Source organism: Lycorma delicatula, chromosome 12 (assembly GCF_047948215.1).
Source record: "Lycorma delicatula isolate Av1 chromosome 12, ASM4794821v1, whole genome shotgun sequence".
In the NCBI taxonomy this organism is placed as follows: domain Eukaryota; kingdom Metazoa; phylum Arthropoda; class Insecta; order Hemiptera; family Fulgoridae; genus Lycorma; species Lycorma delicatula.
The window spans coordinates 63071193-63096736 of NC_134466.1; the positions used below are offsets into that span (position 1 = coordinate 63071193).

Genomic DNA, 25544 nt, shown 5'->3' on the forward strand with positions numbered 1-25544 from the left:
TCTGATTATTTAATATTAATTGAAAATTATAATTTAGAATTGTATTATCTTTGGATATTCTAGTTAAATTTCTGTTCAATTTTATTTAATTATTCTGGAATTTCTGTTTAATTTATCTACATTGAAGTTAACTACAGAGTGACTGAAAAATAGACCCTCACAAGAACAACATATATACTGAGGCATACATGCCTGATCTTTAATAAATTGCAAAAAATTCTTATTTTTAGTTTATTAATCCTCTGATTTTGTTGGTCAGTATTTTCCCTAAGATGAAGTTTATCATTATTTCGTTTAGTTGTTATTTGTTGCCAGTCACTATCGCTCTTTGGTTTGATATAACTCTTCTGATCCTAATTTATGTATACATTCTCTAGTTTTCAAATTTTCTCTCATTTTATATTCTTCATCCTCTTAATCGTTCTATTTTTTCCTTGGTGTAACATTTTCTTCCTCTTTATATTTATCATCTCTTAATGTTTTTATTTTTTTTGTTCGCAACATTTTCTTCCTTTTTTTTAATTTAAATATTTTGATTTATTAATAATATAATTCTTAACCTCTGATTGTAAAAAAAAAAACTTTTACAATAAATAATAATTCAGTAATAATAAAAAGAAAATATGAAGAAAATTCAGAAGTTATTAGTGAAATAACATTTTATGTACTTTTAAAAATGTGTATATATAATTTAATTTAATAGGTGTACAAGGAAGTCATGTGGTGTCCACATCAGATTATTATTTTTTTTTTAATAAAAGGGAAATAAACTGTTATAGTTAATACTACGTAAAAATAATGTTGTTTGTTTATTTTAAAGTTTGGAAACCATAGTTGTTACTAATTTACACATGTATTCTGTATAATTCTGTATAGTTTTTTAAAGTCTATATTTTTTTTGTACAAGTCATCAATTACAGGTTAAAAAGTCTTTTTTTGTATATATAAAACACTTCCTTTATAATTGTATTATTTACTTTGATTTTTAAGTAAGGAGATAACTTTTTTAAACATTTTTTAATGAATTCAACATTAATTTAATGTTGAATTTGTGTTATTGTGTTATTTTTAATTCTTTATCTTATTATACATACATACATATAGACTCGTTACTCTGTACTATTATACAAATATAAATAAATAATTTGATCCACCAAGTACAGAATAAAATTAAATTAGGTAGGATGACACTTAACCTTATATCATTGTATATTCACAAGAGTACTTTCATGGTTTTCTCCTATCTTCAGTTGATATAATATTTTTATTGTCATGTAAAATTACATACACACCATTAACAAAATCAATTCTTGATATATACAATAAAACAGAATTTGCTAAAACTTTAGATATAAAATTAAAAAAAAATTGAAAGTTAAAGTTACAAATTCCATTCATAAAAATATGTCGTCAAATGATAAAAATATTAATTAAAAGTTAAAATGATAAATGTGTTAAAAAGAATGAATTTGTGTGTGTGTGTGATTTAGGTAGCTAATATTATATTACTGTCAAATTCATTTTTGTTAACTTTTAATTAATATTTTTATTATTTGACTACATATTTTTATGTATGGAATTTTAACTTTTAATTTTGATTTTAAAGTTTATATCTAAAGTTTTAGCAAATTCTGTTTTATTGTATTTATCAAGAATTTATTTTGTTATTGGTTGTATTTATAATATGTAACTTTACGTGAATAATAAAAAGATTGTATCAACTGTAAATGTGAAAAATTGTGAAAGTACTCTTTATGTACAATGTATAATGATTATGTAATTATGTGATTATAATGATTATGATTCTGTGTAATGATATAAGGTAAATGTCATCCTACGTAATTTAATTTTATTCTGTACTTGATGGATCAAGTTTAATAATAAGTTTTATTAGTTGTGTTTAGTTTCTTGTAGACGATAAGCAAAAATGTATAAAATATATTTATTACATCTTTTGAATTAAAAGTGAGGTCTAGTTATAAAGTTTTGGAATATTTATAAATTTTTGTAACATCCTACTCAGAGTGAAGCCTATCTTTAATGTATTTCTTTCATAGGCGATGCTCTGATTTCAATTTGTCACCCCTGGAAGGAGTCTTTGTAGGCATTTTTCAGTATAGCATTTGTTTATTTGCAATTTTTTTTTATCCCAAATCATCATCCTTTTAAAGGGGATTTCAGTTTAAAGAATAAGCAAGGTCTGGTGAATCCTGGTCAGGTAATTGGGTTTCTGAGGAAGCATAGTTGTCTTAGTTTTGGCTGGAAATCAAGGCTGGTGAGTGAGCTAGCATTCAAACATATATGCAATATGTATTGTATTTTTTAATTTTTTTTCTTCATAAGATATGACAAGATCCTATTAATTTGTTGCAATCTTCTGCTAATTCTGAACTATCCACTAACTAGGAATGCATGATTTCATGATTATATGAAGTGTGAGGATTATTTACATGATGTTAAGGCACCAGATGTGGATGATTATCTGTTGATTGACAACTATCCTCAGTTCTCCTCAGCCATTTACAATAACACACACTGACCTTCATATAAATATTACCTCATAAATATCACCCATCTTAATGCCCAAAACATTTTTTACATGTACTTGAACAGCTGTAATTCAATAAATATCTGCTGTAGAATGATGAAACTGGTGACAGATTAGGCTTGAAGTAATTCACTTTGCCAAACCACTTATAAGCAATCGTAACAATTCATGTTGATGGATTACTGAAAAAGTTCAAGAATGATTTGTGTAGTTTTTATAAAGTCTAATTTTTCAAAATTAAAGAAAAATATTTTGGGAAATTCAGTTTTGAAATTTTAACTCTCATATTAAAACCATTTAGGATTTCTTTTAGAGTGATTTTGAATTTTTGTAAACTTTCTAATCTATTGGTTTAATAAGAAATCTAACATTGGTTTAATATGAAGTCTGTTCAACCAATAATTCTAAAATTGTAGCCGATAATATAAATGGAAAAAATCTTGAGATTTTAAAAATAATTTTATTAATATTTCTTGAGGTGCTAAAAGTTATGTGTAGATACTTAATATTCCACTCCATAATTAACATGATAAAACTTTTTAATAATTATATAAACACTTTTTTCACTTCAGTATTTTAGGAAATAAGTGTAAATAATTATATTTGCATGAATGGAGAAATTGCTGATTCTCTTCTTTTTTTTATATAACTAGAAAGCTGAAATTCAACACAGTTATTATCATCATTAGTTTATCAATTCATAAGGGAATAAATTAAGTAGGAGGAGGATTGAAAAAGGTTCTGAGATTGGAAGAGCTTGAATCTTGATATAGTGATGGTTTTTCCATAGTGTACTTTATTTTGAAGGTTTTGCCCCACTTTTCCTAGGGGGATGAAAAGGGATGTAAACTAACAAACAAGGAAACCCTTACATTACTTACTTTTTATTAGTTCTCCCTTTTTCTAAGTAGCTAGAAAAGTAAAATATTATAAAATTGTAGCCAATATATAACTGCAAAAAAATCTTAAGATTTTAAAAATAAATTTTATTAAAATTTCTTGAGGTGCTAAAAATTATGTGTGGATACTTAATATTCTACTCCATAATTAACATGATAAAACTTTTTCAAAATTATATAAACACACAAGTTATTCCAAAGGGGTCTTCAGTACGAGAGAGTTATTTTAAATAATAATCGCATAATTAAATAATGGTTAAAAAAGATATGCAGAGATCAGAACTGGAAACTTGGAAAACTGATGTGGGTGTTCATGTACATCAAAGCTCCTTTCAAAAAAGTGTATTTTATCTTTTTTTCCTAACGTGTGTAAAGATCTGAAGACCAATTTTCCATACAGTATACATCGCTTCAGTTAAAATGATACTGATGTCATATATAATTACTCCACTAACCTCAAGCTAATATTTACTCCAAGTTTGGGAATTTTCCTTAGAAACAAACCTAAAAGAGTTAAATTGCGTAGTTTTATCTCCTGACCTCCTTATCTCTTCTGTACCTGTTTTGATAGAAGCTTGAAATTGATCATAGATAATAAAATTAATATTCTATCAAATATCTCAGGTTTTCCATATGAACAACCCTGAAAAGCATGAAGCAGAATTGGAGTGCATTTCATCCCCTTACAAATTTTTTTATCCAGTTGTAATAAAAACTAAAATTTATTTTTGAAAGTAACTTTAATAAACTGAAAAAAAATTAGGTTTTCCTTTTTATTCCCCGTAAAAAGGGTCTTTGTTAATCACTTAGTAGAAAGTCCAAATGTTCTTTCATTAATCAGCAAGTGTATTAATTTTATTTTTGGAGGAACATTTAAATTATTTAGATTTTAAAATCCTAAAAATGATTCTTATTGAGGTAGTGTGTGAAAAAGTAAAACCAGGTTTGGCTAGTCTTTAGTGAACTGTAAGCTTCTCTCATGTAGCGAACAAAAGATGAATGAGTTATCATTCATCTTTACTCATTCAAGGGAACATAAGATCCCTTCTCATTGAACTGAAATGGATTTCTTTCTTTTCTTAGAGTCTTAAAATGCAGTTGTGAAATAGATGAAAGTTCAGATGGTTTGAAACGCATGTAGATAAACTATACAGTGTAATTTTTAAACAGAAAGAGTAGTTAGAATAATGGTAAGTAATAATGCTTACATAAGTAAAATATATACCTGCCATAAGTGCATTAAACATAGAGGATTCATGATAATAATCATTTATATTGAGGAAGGATTAAATTTTAAAAGTTTAAAATTTGATACAGATGCTAACTAAAAAATTCTGACACCTTAATTCAAGATTTCAAACCATTTTTACAAGTATCAAAACTGGATAATGTTTCATATTTCCAGTTCATAGTCATAAATATTGGAAACATTTAACAAAAGCATCATGTGAAAGAATAAATACCTATTCATATATTCTGTTCACTGATAAAATTTCAGATTGACTTGATGAAAATTAAATACTGATGTGAAGCAAGTAAATGTGTGTGTGTGTGTTTCAAAAGGGCAATAAAAATAAACAAGAGCTGAAAAATTCATTTGTTACTCATATGAAGAATTGGAATTTTATCTAGTTTAATTGTAAAGAAAAAAATTATTTTTCAATCATTTTGAAAATTTCTTGTTAGTGCTAAAAATATGTACAAAATGTGTTATCTTATAGTAACCATAAATTTTAACATAATCATTATTAGTTTAATAGTTTTATGCAAAGCAGTTATAGCTTTAACACATTAATTCTCAAACTTTTTTAAATCGGCCATCACCTTCCTTGACTGGCCTGAACGTCTCCAATTTTTTGTGGGCCTTTTACCATCCCCCTTGAAGGCCTCCAGCACCCACAAGAGAGCGTTATCGCCCACTTTAAGAATAAATGCTTTAGCATCTGATCTAAGATATTAGGTTCTGGTTTTTTTTCATTTTTATTGCACCCATTTTGTGTGATGAGCAAAGGGTGCTCCTAAATCTTCGCTTATTGTCAGACATTATTATACAAGTATTTTAGTGTGAGTAAATTGGCTTGTATTATTACTACATGTATTATAACAACTATTAAATATAATATTCTTTGTTATGCATGATGAAAGCCAAAAATATATTGATTATAGATGATCCAACTTGAGTCAGAAGTTGCTCATAAAAAAGACATGATCATTATCAAAAGTAACAGCCATTCTAAGCTTGATGGGGGGAAGTGCAGCATGAAATGGTTTCTGTTAACTTTCTTTTTGAGCCAAATGTATGGTTTAATATCGGCATAACCAAGCCCACAAAATTGCAGGTGATATACAGTTCAACAAGTGATACTTGCAGAACTCTGTTCATAACCACAGGGCCTGACTGCATAGTGGACATCATTACTTTAAAACAAAGAAACTTTGAATGGTGCCTCATTTAGTTCAGATCTTGTACATGGAATAGATTCATAAGAAAAACTGGGATAGATAGTGCAAAGCAGTACAAAGTAATGCATCCATTTTTTGTTGTGAAACAGTGCATTATATACACTACTTCAACTAAGTAGGAGAATTTTACAATAAATGGTAAAAGAATAATTTTTTACTTCATAAGTACCCATAAAATAAAATTTTAGATCAAACATGCAGTCAGTATTCTTGTAATTTATAATAAAAAGTTTATATATAAAATTAAGATAATAAACTCTGTTACTAATGTAAAAATAAAGTACATGCAATGAATAAAAATTATACTAAACATATTTAAACAAACTGAACATGAGCATCGTAAAAAATGAAATTAAATAAAAAGTAGTAGTAGAAAACCAATAATTACAGTTGCAATGATTATCAAAGAAACAATAGACATTACCACTTAAATATCAGCAATTTATAACAGTGTGATCAAAACATCTCTAAATTTCATTGGTGATAACAATGTATTAGCTAAAAAACTTTTATAATGTAGTATGGCAGTTTTGGATCTGAAAATGACAATTGGTTCAAAGCATTTATGCAGCTATTCACTAATTCAACCACTTTTACAATGATTTATTTAAATTTTAATATGACATTTTTTAATTATAAATAAATAGTGATTTTTAAATTAAATAATAGGTTAGACTAGTTGCATGATTTATCAAATGTGAAGCAAATAGTTTTTAATTAAACATACCTGAGAAAGTATATTTATTTTGCTATTATTTTAAAGTTTTAGTATTTTAAATTAATCCTAAGTAATTAATTCTTTTAATTAATTGCTCATGCTTAATGGTTGTGTATTATGAAGTGTTATAAATTAAAAAATGTAAAATGGCAAAAAGAGTGAGTGCTACAGGTTTTTAGAAGCATTTTAATCAGTTTATATTAGTAAAATATGTGCCTATGCTGCAGTTTTCATTTAAAAACTTTGGAACATTTACAGTGTGTTTATAAATTTTCTTGTGTTTACATACTGAAACAGGTTAATCAAAATATAAAAAATGTTTTGCCACATATTATGTACTTGCTGCATGAACTATAATATAAATATTTCTTATTTTTAAAAGTTTCATGTATATAAATGAACGTATGATTGACAGAAATAAAATTTGAATGAATATTATTGGAGCTATAAAAAACTGGAATTGATATAAAATTCATAGTTGAATTTTTGCTTAGATTATGTTATATTCTATTATTAATGTATTTGATTATGTCAAAGTTTTATTATTGTTATTTTGTACATTTATTTTTATTTAACACACAAGTTGTCTCATGAAGAACAACAACAGTTATTTCAGGATATGTACTGCATAAAAATAAAATAATAAATAGATTTTAAATAAAGAAGTTCATGTAAATAGATGTTTTGAAACTTTGCTTTTGAGTTATAAATAGCAAAAAATTTTGTCATAATTCCTGCTTCTGTTGCAAAGTGAAACTATTGAAATTCTTATTTACCCAAATTATTACAAAAAATTAATGGTTGTATATGTTTGTTGACATCACATGAAAAAATATATATGTCTTTCAGTTAAAATATATCTTTCAGTTTTTGAGAGAACTGTTGTCAAGCCCAAAAATTTAATAAAAAGCACACTTTTCAGGTCTGGTGTAACTTCTTTGTTAAATTTGCAGTAAATTTATAAAATTTTGTATATTAAATTAATAGAGTCTAATTCAGAGAAAATTGTAAATGTTCAATCAAGTAACAGCAGATAAAGGATTTAGCAATTTTTACTTGTTTAACAAAACATAGCAGAAACATTTTTTAATTTTGACTGACTCAAAGATCTTTTTTATATTGAAAAAAAGAATGTAAAAAAATAATTACTCAAAGTAAATAATTAAAACAATACATTACAGACATATAGCTAAGAATTATTCAAAATATTGATAGTCACTGCATACATAATTCACCGCTAATCATGTATATAAAAACATTTTTATCATGTATCTTTTATATAAATGTACTTGGGTTGTATAAAATTTCTTGGGTATTCTCTGTATTATATCTGGTTAGTTTCACATGCTTAATTCATTAACTTATTGTTCATACATTAAAGATTTCATGTTACCCCACAGGTCCAGTGTTGGTTAGGTGATCTTGCAATCAACTAAGATTGTTCGCTAATTTTTTAACTTAATATTGCCATTAAAATGGTACCTTATTTAATTGTTAACTCTTTTAATTTAAAAAAAAAATTCTACCAGATTTTTCAATAATTTAAAACATCATTCATTGGTTTGGTTTTTTAATATCGACAATATTTTACTATCAGACATGGTATGTTTAAGGTCTAAATTTCTTTTATGTATGACAGTGAACTTTACATGCATTGGTTTCCTCAGAATTAAATTCTCTACAAATCTTGTTAAGTAGTTTTATTTGTTAAAAAAGTATTTTTTTTTTTTTTTACTCATATTTTTTGTGTTTTACTCAATAGTTTTCTTGAAAACTACTGAAGATACAGTTCTAGGACCATTAAAAAAAAATTGCAGATAAAGTTAACTAATTAAAATCACTAATTTTGCACTTTAATTTGTAACCCAAGAATTTCATTGTAGCCTATCATTTTTACTTCTAGAACAGAAATCAGCTCAAATCTTTTGCTAATTATAACAAGGCATTTCTAGGCCTGTATGTCTATAGTATGAACATTTTTCTTATTTTCACTAATAGAACATATCCTGAAATAACTTCCTGGACGAAGTTGTTTCTTCATGAGACACCGTGTATGTATGTGTGTGTGTATATATATATATATGAATGTAATAAAACAACTTTACTTATAGACCTGTCAAAAAATCATTACATTATTATAAAATGCAGCTCTTTATTGGAGTAACAAAAAATCAAACTTTGCTAAATAAAATAAATATTTTTGAAAAAGAATATGTATATTTCAGGAACAGTATTCATTTGATGTCCAACATATGTTTATCAAAAAGACAGCACATTTAAAAATGCATTTTGTAAAGCAATACAGTCAAATTTATTAAGAGATGTGAAAAACTGATACTTCTCTCTGTGCTAATTGATTGAAACGGGTTAAACTGTTATTAAATATTTAAGAGGTAATTATTTTTCAATATATGAGGTTTGTTCAGAAACTTTATTTTTTAAATTTTTATTATTTTACTGATTATTGGTCCTTGTCTCCTTCAAATTATACTCCCCTTCCCTATTCACACACTTTTCCCAGCAGTGATTCTACTTCGCGAAGCAGTCCTTTAAAGCTTCATTTGAAATGGTCTTTAAGGTGCATGAGTTTGCTTTAATGTCATCAATAGTCTCGAAAATGGTGTCCTTTCATCACCGATTTTAATTACTGAAATAAGAAAAAATTGCAAGTAGGGAGGCTGAAGGAGGGCAGTTATCTGATTTTCGGCACAAAACTATGAATTTTCAAAGCTGAGTGTGTGGGGGCACATTGTTGTGGTGAAGGAAACCATGAGTTGTCTCACCACAACTCTGGTCTCTTTTTGCAAATTTGTTTACGTAACGATTGTAATATCTTGATAATACGTACAGTTCACTGTTTCATCATGAGGCAAGAATTCAAAATGCACAATTCCACTAAAATCAAGAAAACAGAGAGCATAATTTTGACATTGGATCGAGACACATGCTTTCTTGGGGCATGTAGATCCCTAGCTTTCCCTATGGAGCTTGGGGCATGGAGATCCCCAGCATGGGTAAACCCAGCTTTTGTCTCCTGTTGTAATCCTTTGCATGAATGTTTCATCATCATTGGCTTGTTTAAGAAGTTGATGACAAACATTCACTTGATGTTTTTCCTGCTGTTCAGTCATCAAACAATGAACAAACTTTACTGCAACTCAATGCATGCTCAATTTTTCAGTCAAAATGTCATGAAATGAACTAATCGAGATGTTAATCTCTTCTGCAAGTTCTGTGACTGTCAGTTGGTGATTTGCATGCACCAGATTGTTGATTTTCTGAACATGGATGTCATCAGTTAAAATCGAAGGCCGTCCTAGTCAAGGGTCATCTTCAGTTGAATGACGACCACTTCTGAATCGTGAAAACCATTTGTAACATTGCATATGACCCAGAGCATCATCTCTGTAAGCTTGTTTGAAAAGTTGAAATGTTTCTTTGAAAATTTTCTCCAGTTTCCCACAAAATTTTACATTGTATTGTTGCTCGCAAAAAAAATTGCTGTTAACACTTAAATACGTTGCACTCAAATAAAAACTCAAAATCAAAACAAGATATCAACAATCCAAGAATATCTGGTTACAAAGGGGATTATGCAGAACACAATGCTGCCAACTGCATGTCACTAAATATCTCTGTTGGCCTGCAGTTAAATATGTTCAGATATTTTCTGAACAGACCTTGTATTAGTGTAAATTTATTTGAAGGTTTAAAAAATATGGTATTATAATTTTTTATTGTAAAAATCATAAGAAATTAATTTCTAAAAGTTTAAGAAATATTGGTCTGACTTGACCAATAGAAAAAAACAGGAGGCCTTGGATTACTAGGTAATCCAAGCTGTAATAAGCTGCTAGTTATGTTTTTTGTGTAACTGCTAACTACGAAATAAAAGAGTGCTTGGAAAATTCCACAGGTTCAAAAAAGAGGGTGGTAGTTAACCCATAGAGCTTTTATAAAGAAGTGGCTGACAGGATCCCATAGATAGAACTAGGACAGAAGGTGATGTAACTTCCATGGCAGTCATCAAGTAATGATAAATAAATGAAGGGGAGGGAAGAGAAAGAGAACTGCTTCTAAGTGGGCTAGATTGATTAATTGTTTTGCACAGGACCTAACCTCTGCTATACTTCACTTATAAAAATGAACAACCAATTTCCAACAACTAGAAATCAACAAAATTAACTTTTCGGTTTGGTTGGGACATTGAAAAAATTGAGTGTGTATGGCAATATGTTAGTTTTACAAAGTACAAAGCTTGTTAAGGAAGGTCCAAAATGGAACTTCCTTAAAAAAATTTCTATGTGCGAGTCCTGTGAGGTTTATGTTAGAGAAACATGTCCTCAGGGCTGTGTATTAAGCTTTATTATTTTCAATAGTGATAAGCAAGATTATTAAGAATTTACTTAAACCATCATGTTATATGTTAACAATTTTACATCCTTGTGACACCCATGTCTTTTGCCTAGTGTTTGCTTCAAAATTCATAAAGTCCTTTTTAAATGGGCAATGGGTTCATATTTTCAACTGCTGAAACAGCATGTGATTGCTTTTTTTTTTTTAAGAATCAATGATAATCATAAATAATTTTGTGTCATTAGGAATCTCGTTACCATCCATAAATAACACTTTAAAATCTTTAATTTTCAAAATTATTGGCAGTTTCATTATTGTCCATATTTTCTAAAGTATTTGAAAAAATTATGAAAATTATACTTTAAACATTTCTTGAAAAGCATAATGTATTTACAGACTTTCACTACGATTTTAGAAAAAAATTGTTTATGACTCGGCTGTTTCCCAGATTTTTAGAAAATGTATTAAATAATGTAAATAAAAATATAGATTAACAAGGTAACAGAACTGTTTTTTTTTCTCAGTGTAATATTTTAGCTTATGAGGAAAAGCTTTATTATGTTTTAATTACAATTTTTAATAAATTCCTGAACCATTTTGAAAAATCATCTCATCAATTTATTTAAAATGGAATTAAAAGATTTCTTTGGCAGAAACAATATTAATTGTGGAAGATTATTTAAATAATACTTTTTTTTTTAAATTGAAAAAATAGTGTTTTCTCCATCTTTGTTCAACATACACATAAATATATTCTCAAATAATTTTGCCAATACCTTATGAATTGTGATTTATTTTGTAGTTATTTTTTTTTATATTTAGTATCTTCATGTATAATTCTCAACAGTATTTCACATGTTTATATGTATATTTTAAATAATTGTTATGTGATGTGTAATGTATTATTATGTATTGATAGTGTAAAATATTTATTATTTCAGTGAACACATGTGAGACATGAATTAAATATTTAAAAGAACTCAAATTTTTGAGATACTTACAAATTTTTAGATTTCTTACATTTTTTTATAACAGAAGTTAGGGTGTAGATTGGACATAATTAAACAATATGAGTTATATAAGGTATGATGAGATTTTAATTAGATTATGGATCTTTACTTATTTACTTCTTCATTAGATAAATCATTCTTAGGATTTTTCATTTAAAAAACTTACTTTCTGCTGGTGTCTTTGGATCTAGTCCTGTAGCAAAGCAGAGAATTGTGGTTCTTTGACAGCAGCTGGATATAATTGCAGTGATGTATATATGTTGGATTAAGATATAACCTGAAGATCGTGTATGGTATTGCTTTGGGTGTTTGCTTGATAATATTATTTTGAATGTTCTAATTGTCCTTATGTCTTTTTACGAAAGGAAGTTGTTATTCCAAGTCTAGAAACATCCAATCATTTTTTGTCAGGACAAATCGGAAAGTACAGATGTAGTTGAGACGCCAGTGACCTCATATATTAAATCATACTCTCAGCAACATCACTGGAAAGGGGTTGTTCAATGAAATCACTACCTCAAGGTATGAAAGGAAACATATTTTCCTTTCTTCAAATGGTTACTACAGATTTAACTTCTTGTTTGTTGCTTCTATCTCATTTTGCACTAAAAACACAGTGACAGTCTGTGTCCTCCAAATAAGCAAGAGATAAAAGCAATGTTGTGAAATCATTTAAATTGTGTTAATTCAAATTTAGAATTTATTAGAATCAACCTTATTTCATCACAAAACTCAAAACAATTTACCCCAAGACAGCCAGTGCATTTCTGAATGCTTTAAAAAGTGTTCATGATCACTTCCTATTTCATTACAAAGAGCAGACAACAACCGGCTTTTAAGAAGATGGGCCTTAATAAAATTGGCAATTTTTACTACCTTGTCGAGAACAGTTTTCATTTTGTAGAGCACATAGTACTTTGCAATGTTCACAACAATTTGGCCATTTCTCAAGAGGTGCCACTTTCTGGATATTCCTGACAATGCCCTAGCACTATGTTTGTGTATACCTACATATCCTTTCTGTTACAGACAGGGAAAGATTAGAAACAAGTATGAAATTATTTCGCTGAAAAACATAAAACATAATTATAATTTGTTATTTTAATGTGCGGTTTTTGTCAATTGGCAATAGAAATGAATATTACTGTAAATTTGTTAGACAAGCCAGACATTTTATAAATAGTGGAATTATAGTAATGTATTTCTAAACAGTACCACTTTCCATCATTCTTAGTTACTACTGGTGTTATTCTCCCAGATAACAGGGTTAAGATGACTTGTCTCCTCAGTTCAGTATGTTAAGACTCAAATCCTTGATGAAAATTTTCGGTTCAAGGAATGTAGCAAAAAATGCTGATGCTTTGGAATCAGTCATTCATCCTGATTGGGGGGGTTTAATTACCCCCAATCCTTTACAAAGGTGTGGTGTCAGTGAGGCAGTTATGCTATATGCTGCACTTGTCTGGGCTCACCACTTGGCTTTTAGGTGTTATGCATACATTTTGCTACATGCCCAGTGACTCCTCTTTTTGGCTGTTATAAATGGTTATAGAACAGTCTCGCGGGAGGCAGTCTGTATTATAGCCGGAGTCAAACCAAGATATCTTGGCTAATGAGCATAAGGAACACTGCATTCCAAGGTAAATAACCTATTGACATCAGACGAAAGTAGGAGATGGAAGATTGGAGCCTTGTTTCTTGGCAGGTCAGGTGGGACGAATCCCACACAGGTTGCTACACGCATTGTATATTTCCTATAGTGTCTGTTGTAAGTGTGATTAGATGGGTTCCCCCCAATCAGTATATCGATGAGTTTGGCTAGGTTTCATTTGGTGGTGGATTTGAGTCAATGCCTGGATTTTGGGAGTGATGATACAGTGAAGCACATCCTGTATGTCTGTCTTTATATGAGGTCAAATATTCACGAGCTGTTAGGGAACTTGAGAGAATGCATTCCTTTCTGGATCTCCATATTAACTGGATGATCCGCAAGGTTTTGTTCCATCCGCTTGGTTTTCTTCCAAGCCATTTTCTTTGGTTTTTTTTTAGTATGGTTTTTTTTTTTAAAGAGGTGGAAGAGAACCCCATTTTGAGCAGTGTCGAGCTCACTAACAGGTTTTGCAAGATGTTATTAAATATGTATGTGTTCCTGCACACTACAGACTAAACCACCCCTGGCTACCCACCCTTCTTGATACAGTTGATGTGCATTACTCATGGAAGGGGGAAATACACCCTCACAGACATTCAAACACCACAGTCAACAGATACGGTTGGTTTTGTAGGTCTGCAGAGGGAGTAGTTCAGTTGAGGTATTTGATCACGGCAGGATCCCGGGTGGCTACGGTTCCGGCCTAGGCATGATAGGTTGGAGGTAGGCGTAATGGCATCGTGCCACGGTTATATTGTTATTGTTTGATTCGATTTGGGGCTTTTACATCGGTGGCATCCTGACAGGCCTGGCTGATTACTGTGAGATGTAATCAGAGGGGTCTAAAGACAACATCCAGTAAAGTCCCTCGGGGCTCGAAACGGAGGGTGTGGTGTGGCGACCGGTGACGTTACCGTTCTTCCCCCTACAGGGTTGGGATGCCCAGATAACAAACACTATTATTGAATTTTTTTTATTGAATATGAATAATATATCGTAATATGATGGGTTAGGGATTGTGATTGTTTTCTAGTAAATTCTAAAGAATTTCAATCACAGTATAGCTACTATCACAGCTCCGTTTAAGGAAAACAGGTGCTGAAATATTTTGTGATTGACATGGTAGTGTCCCTTTTGAAGAAGTTCCAGGTCAGTAAGTTACTTTTTTGAGTAAGTTTGTGAAATTTAGTGCTCTCACAACCAGTATAGAGTATTTAACAAATAAGTAACATTCCATCTTGGAGATTTAGTAGTAATTAATTTACCAATGCAACGGCAAGAATTGTTATGATTTAAACAAAAAGTTATTTATAAATTACTAGCAATCTGTATTCAGTTCATTATTTTAAAAATATTCTAAATGTTTTGTATATTCTTTTAAAAATAATTTAATTATTTATTTTAATTTAAGAATTACAATTTTTTTTTTAATTTCAGTACTGAAGAAGCTTATGAAAGGAAATTTTCTGAAGCTAAATATGACAATTGATTCAGTAAATTACTGATTCGGTTACGGTTCAAAAAATCAGTATAATTACTGAGGCAGTTTTTTTTTTGTAGCATGAAAAAACTTTCGCATTATCGTCCAGAACAAATATATTACAAAGGCGTTATGCACAGATGTCCTCTCTGATGTAGATTAACATCGTGTTTCGATATTTTATTACTTCTGTACTTTAGAATCCTTATTATAACTACTGAATCAAGTTTCCAAACAACATAAGTAGATTAAATGTAAAACACACCATAAATTAATATCTTATTTTATATCGAACAAAAAAGTACTACAATACAATAAGGTAATTTTGGCTTAATTTTCCAAATTTTACATGCAATGTGATCAAATTTTTTTAATTGGAATATACATTTCTTTACATAAATTTTATGATTTTTTTTTTAAATTCCTATTTTCACTTTATTAATTAAATTTTGTTTAAGAGTTCATTTAAGTTCAATACTAGGTCTACTATTCATGTAACATTAGAATACAACACTATTCAAAAATAGTCTAATATTGTTTGAACGGGACTAGTAGTTGGAAAAAGTCTTATTATCTTAATCTTATTTTTAGGTAGATTTCATAAGAAAGCTACCTATTTCAATGGGTAAAAGTTCAAAAAGTGTATATATATTATTAGCAAAACCAGTTCTTTTGTTATTGTATTTGTCCATATTCCCTCCTGTACTAATTACACCAAAGACAAAAAGTATAAACAGTTTACCACTAAGTGTACAGAATTCAATAATGCTTCGTACCTTATGTGCTTTTAAGGGTTCCCCTCATCTACAGTCTTTCTTTTAAACAATCGCACATTAAATTAGGAATAAAATTGTAAATGTGTAAAAATATGTACGTCATATTAAATATTATAAAATTAAAAAAAATTTGTGAACAGTACTGTATGTGTGGCTACCTAGCTGCATAACAATTTTTTTTTAATTTTATAACCGATGATGAGGGAAATCCTTGAAACCACATAAGGTAAGAAGCATTATTGAATTCTGTACTGTTGGTGGTAAATTGTTTATACTTTTGCCTTTAGCATATCTATATCTATGTATTTCACTTTCTCATGAACATGGGCAAAATCAGACCATGGAGGTGGAAATGGGAAGGGCTTTCTAAAAAAAAACCAATATCGCTATAACTTTCTTATTAAGTAAAATATCAAATTCATTTCATACTATTCTTTGAATAAGGGTCTAAAACCTATCTTAAGTAAAGTTTTTTGATAATGTGTTTACCGGTGAATATATATAAATTTTTATCCTTCATTTCCTAGTTTTCCATTGCAGTTATAAAAATATGTTCGCATAAATAATATAGGGTTAAATTAAATTTTATTTTAAAAACTTTATTAATTTATTTAAAATATATTGGCTTTTGGCCAGTACAAATTTTTTTTAAATTTAATATAAAAAGATTCTGTTTTATGATGAAAGAAATTAAAATTCTTAATTTTCTAAGTTTGAATCGGTATCAGTACACGACAGAACATAAGTATACGTTGTATTTATTATAGTGGACGTAATTATTTATTTATAATAGAGACTGAAAGATGTATTTTTTTTTAATTCACTTTTCGGCAAGCGATCCGAATTATTGAAAATTTTTAAATTGTAAATTTCTATGGCGTTATTTAAGATTGAAGAATTCTATGGCTTTAAGATGTTTAAAGAATATCGATTTGCACTACACCTAGAACGAAAATTTGTTTAAGGTTTAAAGCTATTTTTCAATATATTTTGTTAGCATTTTAGTTTGTATTCTTTATTTCAATAAGAATTTATTTACTAAAACATACCTGTAGTTCAAATTTGATATCGATGATGAGAGACATTATATTTAAAACTGTGCACTAATTTTTTTGTGGTGGATATGTACATTTGTACATCTTATTTAAAGTATTTTTACAATGTAATGCATTGATATTTATATATCTTAAATTTCATTTTACTTTTTATTTTGTAAATTATTTATTATCGGTTGTTCTCTTATAAGAGTAACCTACATGTCGTTTTACATTTTACATTATTTTTTTAGTAATTATTTTTGTTTATAAAGTAAATTATAATGTTTTGTATTTTTGATATTAGTGTATTCAATATGAGCTTATACTTTGTTATCGATATGAATTTATTATGACTTATTTCATTAATAATAAGAATGTGTGACTGTTACATTAACTAGATATAAGTATATACAGAGTGATTCAGGAGGATAGGGCAATACTTTGATAACTCATTCTAGAGGCTAAAAATAAGAAAAAAGTTCATATAAACATAGGTCCGAAAACGCTTTGTTAGCGAGTTATACAGGGTGAAAGATTTCGCCCGAGTTTCAGTTCCTCTGGGTAAATTAAGGCTTTCTGAAATTCTGGGAAGGTCAATTTAGGGGCAAATTCAATTGTTTCTTATGGTTTTTGAGCTGGGAAATCGAAAAACATAGGTCCTAGAACTGTATGTCTCTTAGTTTCTAAGATATCCTGTGTAAAACACCAAAAATAGGGTCAAAAACACATTTTTTTACGTTTGACGTACATAACGTTAAATTGGTGATAAATCTTACATTTTTTAAACATAAATTGTAGAGAATTTAATTATAAGAAGATTGATGTAAATAATGTCAACCTTGCTGTGTGCCATTTCTATGATGTAAACAATTTATTTAAGCGAAATCATTTATAATAATTTTAAATATAAAAAATTGTTATGGATTTATGAGTTACGTTTTGTTTTAACCTCGTACAGAAAGTTACATTTATGGAAGTAGGAAAACATTTTAACGAATCTATGCAGATAGATTTGCATGGAACAGAAAAATCTAGAGATTGACCAAATTGTCAACTGTTTTTTAAGTATCAAAAGTAATAATATTAACATGGAGTGGATTAAGGATATTTCATTAATAATTTTTCCATATAAAAACTTAATTTGTGACTGCAGGCTCTTCCTCAAAGATTCAAATACTGTATCATTTTTATTTTTGCAAGTCGCTTAATAAAATATTAATGAACAAGAAGTTTGTTAAAGAAAGAATGTTTGCTCAGGAAATGGAAACTGAGAGTTTTGAACTTCAAGATCCACAATGGTATGACAGAGAGACATACACCAACAATCTATTAAGAACCTCAAATACCTTTATCAGGCATGATGGGTAGAATTGCATGTACTAGTATAATATAAATGTTGTAATGATACTGCAAACTATTAATCACTGTCTGCACAATTCAATGGTTATAAAAGAGGTAACGAAACGTCTGTATGTATGTAGTTGTAAATTCCATTAAATAAAATAAATTATTATACAAATTTTATGCAAATCTATCATTTATTCCATCGAGTAAATTATTCTATTGTTATTATTATTATTACTATGAACTAAATTCATTTGATAAATTTAACTGACTTTTGTCCTGTCAATAAAGTATATTTTACGATTCTTCTCAATAGTAGTGGACTGTATAAAGTAATTTGTAAATCTTTGCCTATTGTGTGTATGACCTTTCACTAATAGTAATTAAATGAAAGAAAAAAATTTATTGGCTGTTATCTTACAAATCCAAACTGAAAAAGGTACGATACTACAAAAATAAAAATCAATTTTAGGTAATGAATTAAATTTCATATTGTGCATATTTAAAATAAAATAAACATGCTAAGCGATGGCAATTGAATGGAAAAGAGTGAAACTCTATACACAACAAAGTCACAATTTAAGTACCTACAAAAGGCTTTGTAAATCCTACAGTGTTGACAGTTAATATATGAAGCGATTAAGCTATTTACTGTGACAGTAAACACCAAAAAAACTACAGGCTTTCTCTTTCTGATAAGGTAGTAATTGAGGCAATCTGTAAAGGCGTTGAATGTTAGGTGTAATCTGAGATACGAAAGAGTGAATGTTTCTTGTCACTGGATATTTATAAAAGTAATCTGTAAGGGCGTTAGATGTGTGGTGTAATCTTAGATACGGAAGAGTGAACGTTTCATGCCATTGATTAAATTTTTCTTGGCTTTACCTCTTTGATAAGAAAGTTATAGAAAAAATCTGTGTGGGCGTTGAATGTTTGGTGTAATCTAAGATACGGATGAATGAATTTTTCTTGTCATCGGTTAAATTTTTATTGGATTTCTCTTTCTTATAATGTAGTTATTGAATAATCTGTGGGAGCGTTGAATGTTAGGTATAATCTGAGATACGGAAGAATGAATGTTTCTCTTCATCGGTTAAATATTTATAGGCTTTCTCTTTCTGATAAGATAGTGAGGGTGTTGAATTTTCAAATATAAGTCCGTAATCAAATCATGATTGTTTTATTACATTCTCAAATATATTCTGTTAACAGTATAAAAAGTGTTTTGAATGTATAAAAACTGCAAACCTAATCGATACAGGATGGTGATTTGATGTCAAGTCACTTGCTGTGTTCTGAAATTCTATCTGCATCTCTACTATTTTAAGTTATATCTTTGCAAATATCAATTGATGCTTGTAAATATATACTGTCAGAAAGTGTAAAAAAAATGTAATGTAAAATTACTCGACAAGGTAAAAACCTTCCTAAAAAAATTAAGAATTTAAACAAAAATCTTTGTTTCATTTCTTTAAGCAATTTTTTATTGTATATTTTAAGAGATTTATATTTAAGATTTTCTTTTTTTTTACTGATGAATTAATTAATTTAATTCTATTATGATAGTTTTAGAGATTTTGGTTTATTTTTAATACTTGTGAAACATTTGTTTTTTCGTTGGAATTAATCTATTCCTGGATTGTCCTTTTTGTAACCTAAACGTTTTGTTTCTACCACATTAAGTTTCAATGTTTTCCTCCATTCTTTTACGACTACCTAGAACACAATTAAAATCGATCAGAGTCAACATCTTGTTATATTATACCCTTTTTTGATTTTAATTGTTCTGACAATTCCAAATAATTTTAACTGAAGAAAAGGCATTGGAATTTTTTTTTCCCAGCAGAATGATATACCTTTTTAAATTATAAAAATGTAATTGTATAATTGTTATATATCACCATTCTAACTAAGATTACTATTTTTACACAAGCTACCTGTTCTACCAAGGTCTTCCCTTTCTATAAAACTCTAATATATTCTACAAATTGTTTATCGATGTCTGCTTCTCTTCTATTCTATTTACTACAACTTTTATAAGATTTAAAAGGTTACTGAAAGAAGAGAACTTCCTCTGCGACTATTAACTTCTCTTTTTTCTCCTTTTTTATGTAAAGTATGAATAGCCACAGAAATAGCAGCAGTCTACTTGCCATTCTTTCGAAAAGAACAAAAAAAAAAAGGTTCTAACAGTATAGCTTTTCTTCGGGTGCTTGCAATTTCAATATTTCTCAAAAAATAATTTTCTTAAATTTTGCTATCGCAAGTTTATATAATTGTTATATATAAAAATATTTTTTCTTAATTTTTTAGAAAATAATTTTCTTGGTGAAATAGAAAATATGTTATTGTAATAAAAAGTGCAATCGATTCAGTTTTAGAAATATGTTTATATCATAAATTGTGTTTTTTATGTGTTTTTAATAAATAATATTTTGTTCCCGATGTAAAAAATTTCAGAATGATGTAATTTAATTTTATAATGTGTTTGTTAAGATTCATTTATTATATACTGAACCAGCTTAATTAAATATTGTTAGACTTTATTTATTGTAACGCATTATAATTCAGTGTAGTGATTAAATTATTGTAATTTAAAGGTGAATAAAAGAAGTGTTCAATAAATATTTGTGTATTGGCAATTACTTAATGTATACAGTTAATGTATAACCAAGGTATTACACTGAGGCTGGAATTGTACAGTGTCTGTGAAGTCTAAACTTTAATATCCACTTAATTATTAATATTGTCAATTAATTTTCAGGTATACATTGTAAATTATTTATTTTGTAATCTAATAAACAATGTTCCATGGAAAACAGGTTGATTTTTATTTAAAACATACACTATTCTTTTCCTAAAAACTAATGTGATCAGATGCAAGTAACCTACCCTACATTGTGACGAGTGGTAGAGATGTGTGTATACATTCAGGTTTTAGGTTTGAATCTTTACACGTAACATAAATAAAAGATAAAATGTGATCTATCTCTTGTATTTTTAAATATTTTAGAAATCTTACCCTTTCAGTTTAACATTTTTAGTGTTTTTAGTAATACATCGTGATGTCAAGGTATCTTTTCCTAAGGAAAAGTCAGGAATTTTTAGAAGAAATCAAGAAGATTGCAAAAAAATTCAAAGATGCATTTTTGTTACCAAATGTAGATATTTAATTTTCAGATACACATTGTAAATTATTTATTTTGCAATCTAATATACAATGTTCCACAGAAAACAGGAGGATGTTTAAGTAGTGGTGACCCATTGCTCAGCACATTGCTACTACATGCTTTAAGCAGCCTTTAACATGTCCTTTTCTTATTTACATTTTCCAATTATTTTTACGTATTAAAGGACTGTTATTGGAATTTATCTCAAATCACCACGATTTTTGTTTTGTTTAATATTTTACGTAATTGCTTTTAAATGGCATCTAAAAAGACTGTTTACTGGTGAGTGGTTAGATTAATCCCAGTACTCAGTCGATTGAGAACAGGTAGAGATGTTTTTTATGACTTACACACTTTACAGTTTTCCTTAATTAAGGTAGCTTTCACTGAAAATTTAATCTGCCAGCAATACTTCAACTTAATAGACGAATACTTTGATCGGCAGTTGTGAGAACAGTGGTTGTGATAAATATAAGTGTTATTTGCCCAGATATTTTGGTCAGGGTTATAGCATTTCAGCAAAAAGTGATACATTTGATTCCTTGACTTCATTTATGGAAAATGTCAACACAGTTACTTCTTGTTATTGCAAGATGATGTTTCTTAGGCGGAGATTGTGGGTTTTCAATGTTGTAAAAAATAAGTTTTACTTAAGTTTATATGAAGATATTGGTGCGACTTTTTAAATTTTTTCCTGATGGTTGTTTAGCATCAAAATCCATGGTCTTGAACCAAACTTTGATGGCATCAGCAAATACCTGAACTTTTTTTTGTCCACTCATTTGACTGGTTTGATGCAGCACTCCGAGATTCCCTATATAGTGCCAGTCATTTCATTTCGGTATACTCCGTACATCCTACATCCCTAACAATCTGTTTTACATATTCCAAATGTTGCCTGCCGCACAATTTTTTCCTTCTATTTGTCCCTCCAATATTAAAGCCCCTCCAATATTAAAGCGACTATTCCAGGATGCCTTAATATGTGGCCTATAAGTCTGTCTCTTCTTGTAACTATATTTTTCCAAATGCTAATCTCTATCAATTTGATGCAACAACTCTTCATTTGTCAATTTATCCACCTGTCTGATTTTTAACATTCTCCTATAGCACCGCATTTCAAAAGGTTCTAATCTTTTCTTCTCAGGCACTCCGGTAGTCCAAGTTTCACTTCCATATAAAGCTACGCTCCAAACATAAACTTTCAAAAAAGTTTTCGTGACGTTTAAATTAATTTTCGATGTAAAGAAATTATATTTCTGACTGAAGGCTTGTTTCACCTCTGCTATTTGGCATTTTATTTTGCTCCTGCTACGTCCATCTTTAGTAATTCTACTTCCCAAAAAAAACAAAATTCTTCTACCCCCATAATCTTTTCTCTTCCTATTTTTACATTCAATGGTCCATCTTCATTATGTCTACTACATTTCATTACTTTCCTTTTTTCTTGTTTATTTTCATAAGGTACTTCTTGCGTAGAACTTCATCCGTGCCATGTTTTAGTGGAAATTTACTTGACTGGCAGCATTACTTTAATGCTGCCAGTCAAGTAAATTTCATCACAGATAGAAAAATTCTGGGAGGTAGAAGAACCTATTTTAGTCAAACAAATCTTCCATGATAACTCATTATGTGAAAGAAATTTCATAGAAAATACAATTAGAAATAAGGATGGTAGATTTATAGTTACATTACCTCGTAAATCAGATAACATCAAACTTGGTGATTCTCTTAATAACGCCAAAAATAGATTTTTGTCTGTAGAACGTAAGCTTATTGAAGACCTAGTTTTAAGAAGGGATACTCTAATTTTATTAATTAATATATAAACCTTGGTCGTATGTCTGAACTTAATTCAAAAGATTTATTGATACCTGACTCAGAAGTTTTTTATCTACCTCATCACGCTGTTTTCAAGGAAACAAGCTTAACAACCAAACTAAGAGTTGTGTTGATGGCTCAACCAAATCCAGCAATGGTCTATCTCTAAATGATACACTAATGATAGGACCTTTGGTCCAACAAGACTTATTTTCAATAATTTTAAGATTTAGAGTCTATAATTATGTTATCACATCTGATATCACAAAAATGTACAGACAGATTCTAGTTACTCAGAAGGACAGTAATTTGCAAAGAATACTGTGGCGTGAAAACCTTGAACAAGACTTAAAGCATTATGCCTTAAGAACAGTATCTTATGGTACAACTAGTGCCTCATTTTTAGCTACTCGTTGTTTAGTTCAAATTGTCAATGACAATAACGATCAATTTCCTAATGCCTGCAGAGCCATATTAAATGATTTTTATGTTGATGACCTTATTGCAGGAGCTGATAGTGTACATGAAATTAAGCAGTTAAAAATTGATGTATGTAACTTATTAAAACAGTATGGCTTTCCCCTTCATAAGTGGTTCTTCAATTGTCAAAATATTTTCTCCACTGATGATACTGTACTATTAAATACACCTACCTATATCATTAAATAAAAATGAAAACATACATACTTTAGGTATATTATGGAATAATTACTTAGATAAATTAACTTATGAAGTCAATCAAAGGAAAGTTAAAATATTCACTGACATATTTTATCAATTATTTCTGGTATCTATGATCCATTAGGTCTTATTGGACCCATTATATTTTTATGCAAACATTTAATGCAAAGCCTTTGGCTAGTCAAGTGCAATTGGGATGATACTTTACCCGATAATTTACTATTGCAGTGGAAAATTTTATACAATTTTAAACAGTCAATTAAGTTTCGTTAGTTCTATAAATGTTGACATATGTGTAAAAGTTAAACACTGATAGTAGCATCAAATCCTTTCAACTCGCATGGATTTGCAGATGCATCTCTTAAGGGTTTCGGATGTTGTATATATATGTTAGAATTACTTACTGTAATGATAAAGTTTCATGTAATTTATTGTGTTCCAAATCACGAGTTGCCCCTTTAAAACAAATGATTCTTCCAAGACTTGAACTCTGTGCTTGTTTGCTCTTATCACGCTTACTTAATCAAGTTACATTAGCTTTAAATGAAAGAATCAATGAAATTCATTTATATTCTGATTCCATGATTGCACTCCATTGGATTCATGGTCAATCCACCAATTGGAAAGTGTTTGTAGCCAATCGAGTTTCAGAAATTCAACAGTTGACTTTTAATGCGAAGTGGCATCATATTGAATCACCTTCGAATCCTGCCGATATACTCTCTCGGGGATGTCTTCTGGAAAAATTAATTAATTTTGTATTATGGTGGCATGCTCCAAGCTGGCTTTTGCAAGATTCTTTCTGTTGGCCAACTAATCATTACTTTAATTCTACTGAAACAAAGGTTGATCCTCAATGCCTTGTTGAAAATGTCAAACTGTTCAAGTATCTCTTTTGACCTCTAATATTACTGATTATACTGAGAAATACTCATCGCTGTCTAAACTAATTCGTGTCTTTACTTATTGTTTTAGATTAATTCAAAATATTAAGCATAAGTCTACTAACGATAGAAAATTTGATGCATTGTCTTCAAATGAATTAGAATTCATTAGAACTATTCCATTTTTGATGGCCTAAAATCATACTTAACTTGTGAAAAATGTCCAAAATTATTTGAAAATCTAGAAAGTGACTGATTTTGAAATTTTTATATGGTAATCTACAGTTACTGTAGATTAGTTCTGAAATATGTAGTTCTGAAATTGGAAACTAATTTTATCACTGCAATAGAAGCATTTCAGACATATTCTGAACTAATTTGTCAACTTCAGGAAAGAAAAACCCACAAATTTATACCATCTTCTGCCAAAGAATTGCTATACACTCTAAAAGAAATTAATGATGTTCAGGAACAAATCTTCTTCTCAAGCGTAGACAATTTTTATAATCCTAGTATCCAGTACTTAAGAGTTGTGGAGAACCAGTTTTGATAAAGTTAGTAATTTTCAGTGGATAAATTTATGGACTGAAATTACCTGCTCTGATTTAGAAGAGAGTGCACAAGATGTTAATGAAATTATAAAAGAAGATTCCATAAATATTGGTGACCTATCTGATGAATGTACATTGTCGAACCAGGTAATTCA

The 25544-nt window shown here is 29.0% G+C and overlaps 3 protein-coding genes across 5 annotated transcripts in view; all 3 read left to right on the forward strand.

The window, feature by feature from the left end:
- LOC142332976 (uncharacterized) overlaps positions 1-21101 on the forward strand; it is a 56541-nt gene extending 35440 nt beyond the window's left edge. The window contains exons 6-7 of one of the 3 annotated variants that reach the window (XR_012758465.1): positions 8854-9021; positions 15083-21101. The gene's annotated coding sequence lies outside the window, so the exon portion shown is untranslated. Of the gene's footprint in view, positions 1-8853; positions 9022-10544; positions 10631-15082 lie in introns of all 3 variants that reach the window. The other 2 variants (XR_012758467.1, XR_012758466.1) reach the window with 2 other exon arrangements.
- Positions 21102-23543: 2442 nt separating this feature from the next.
- Positions 23544-23942, forward strand: LOC142332779 (uncharacterized). Its single transcript, XM_075379395.1, has one exon. It carries the CDS (start codon positions 23544-23546, stop codon positions 23940-23942), a length of 399 nt encoding a protein of 132 aa, XP_075235510.1.
- A 479-nt stretch (positions 23943-24421) lies between these two features.
- LOC142332780 (uncharacterized) lies at positions 24422-24853 on the forward strand. The gene has a single exon (XM_075379396.1). The coding sequence runs from the start codon at positions 24422-24424 to the stop codon at positions 24851-24853; it is 432 nt and encodes a 143-aa protein (XP_075235511.1).
- Positions 24854-25544: the final 691 nt, after the last annotated feature.